This window comes from Zingiber officinale, chromosome 5A (genome assembly GCF_018446385.1).
Source record: "Zingiber officinale cultivar Zhangliang chromosome 5A, Zo_v1.1, whole genome shotgun sequence".
Classification (NCBI taxonomy): domain Eukaryota; kingdom Viridiplantae; phylum Streptophyta; class Magnoliopsida; order Zingiberales; family Zingiberaceae; genus Zingiber; species Zingiber officinale.
Window position 1 is genome coordinate 29,034,618 of NC_055994.1, and position 2,349 is coordinate 29,036,966.

Genomic DNA, 2,349 nt, shown 5'->3' on the forward strand with positions numbered 1-2,349 from the left:
GTTGGTTGGCTGCGGTTTTGACCAAGTCCCAGGTCGCAGCTTCGATTCCTCAGACGTCCACTTTTCGTTTCGATTTATTTTCAATGTTCCTAACTATACCTTATATAAATTTGTTCTCACATCTAGTTAACAAATCGAGCATAGCTCGGTTGGTCGGGCCAAGTTCTGCTTGGGCCGAGGAGCTCGGTTCGAAACCCAGCTTCTTCAACTTATTTTCCTTGCTATTATTCCCCATTACCATTTTCTACATCATATATATCTTATCTCATATATTATTAACAAAACAGCCATAGCCCAGATGGTTTAGCCGCGTCCGGTTGGGTCGTGTCTGACCCGAGACCACGGGTTCGAGACCTAGCTTCAAACACATTCGGTTTTTTTTCTTTTTAAACTTCTTCCTCTTGGTAAAAATACCAAACGAGCTCCAAAAATTACATAAAAATACTCTATAAATTCCTAAAAATCTCTAGAATATTTCTATAACATTTCTAGATTTTTATAAGGACCTTTAGAACTCGAAATAGGGAAAATTGGGTCGTTACATATATTCAATTTAACTGAATATTATTATTGTCAAATGCAATAAGATGAACTCATGTATATACCTATTCATAGATATGATCTTGTATGCATTCGGCTATCTCAGAGCGCACTTCATCAATTTCTTCTTGAGAGTACTCCGCTTTTGTGAACTGTGAACACACATAAATTATATGATCTTAAAGAACAAAATATAATTAATTGGAAAAAAATAATAACTAAATAACAATTCGTGAAGTGATACCAAAGATCATTTTGAGAAATTCGTCCTAGTTGATCTACTAAGATTACCCCAAAGAAGTCATCTGATATGATTCCCATGTTGTGAGCATAAGGTATTTTAGAATTGGTATCGACTTTTCCACCTGTGGATGGATTGCCAATCAAGTAACCCTGAAAGCCAAGGCTTTTTCTTTCATATAAACTATGACATAATTTAAAGATCAAAATTAGATTCTTTCTCTTTATTGCCAGTGGCCCATCAATTCAAGCAATTTACCTGGAGGTTAAGTAATGGTTCTTTCCCTTCATCAATACCTGAATTACAGTAAATGAAAATGGCATGTAAATTAACACCCTCATCAATAGTTTACATTAAAAGTAGAGTTACCATCCAATATTCTTTTGGCCACCATAGGTACAATTTTTCCAGCATATGAATCCCCAGCAATGTAGAGGGGATTGGAGATGAACTGTGGGTGCTCAACAAGCCACTGCAAAAGTGAAAGATTACATATTTAAGGCACTTACAGTAATTACATCAGGAATATATATGATCTTTCCCACCTGTAAAAGAAACTTAGAAGCCTGTTCGGACCAAATAGTATCGTTGGCATCATACCCTTCATATTTTCTTGAGTATGAGAATCCAGAACCCAACGGGGAATCTACAAAGATAATGTTGGCTACCTGCACGAATGTTTTCACGCAGATAGGATAAAAGCATGTATCATATTGCTTCCTCAATTACTGATCAAGAAGAAGAAGTTACCTTGGTCCAGGAATAAGGATGGTAGACCAAGCTCGGCAAGCTCCCGTTGTACTCGGCTGTCACAAATTTCAGGGGTCTGTGAATGGATTTCAACTATGAAACGAGAGTAGCTAATCATAGCAAACATGGAAATTTCACCCACCGATTTCGAAGACTAATCCGCTGAAGGCAGAGCACCTGGGCCCGCCGGTCAGCCAAAGGAGCAGGGGGTCCTCTGCCGGATTGTTCTCCGACTCGATGAAGTAGTAGAAAAACTCACCGCCGTGGTCCTGGTCCACCTCCACGTACCTGCACCAACGAGAGCAGAGGTTCATGGGGGTCAGAGCAAAGTTAAGGTTGGGGGAAACAACATCCGGACCCTGTCTCTAAGTAGAAGGGAAGGGGGCCTTGGAATCCAGGTAAATAGGTGACCATAGAAGATGAGAGAGCAGAGGAAAAGAAGCAGAGAAAGATCAGTGAGACAATTAGGAGAGGGATTTCCATCTTCCTCCTCCTCTTTCCGTCTTCTTCCTTCTTTGTTGGAACTGGCTAAAAGTCGAGGCGACGAGGAGGAGGCGGTGAAGATAACTGAAAGTAGAGGCCGCGAGGAGGAGGTGGCGAGGCCGAAAGTTGAGGCGACGAAGAGGGTGGCGAGGAAGGAGGCAGCGAAGAGGGTGGTGAGGAGGGAGGCAGCGAAGAGGGAGGCGGCGAAGAGGGCGGTGAGGAGGGAGGCGGTGAAGAGGGTGGTGAGGAGGGAGGCGGCGAAGAGGGTGGTGAGGAGGGAGGCGACGAAGAGGGCGGTGAGGAGGAGGCGGCGAAGAGTAGGGTTTTGGGAAAGA

At 42.8% G+C, this 2,349-nt stretch overlaps 1 protein-coding gene across 1 annotated transcript; it reads right to left on the reverse strand.

The window, feature by feature from the left end:
• Positions 1-244: 244 nt before the first annotated feature.
• On the reverse strand, positions 245-1,978 carry LOC121979497 (serine carboxypeptidase-like 18). The gene is made up of 8 exons (XM_042531485.1): positions 1,890-1,978; positions 1,670-1,819; positions 1,532-1,607; positions 1,327-1,449; positions 1,151-1,253; positions 1,040-1,077; positions 832-933; positions 245-259 (listed from the first exon to the last, which is right to left on the reverse strand). Exons 1-8 carry the CDS (start codon positions 1,943-1,945, stop codon positions 245-247), a joined length of 663 nt encoding a protein of 220 aa, XP_042387419.1. The 5' UTR covers positions 1,946-1,978.
• Positions 1,979-2,349: the final 371 nt, after the last annotated feature.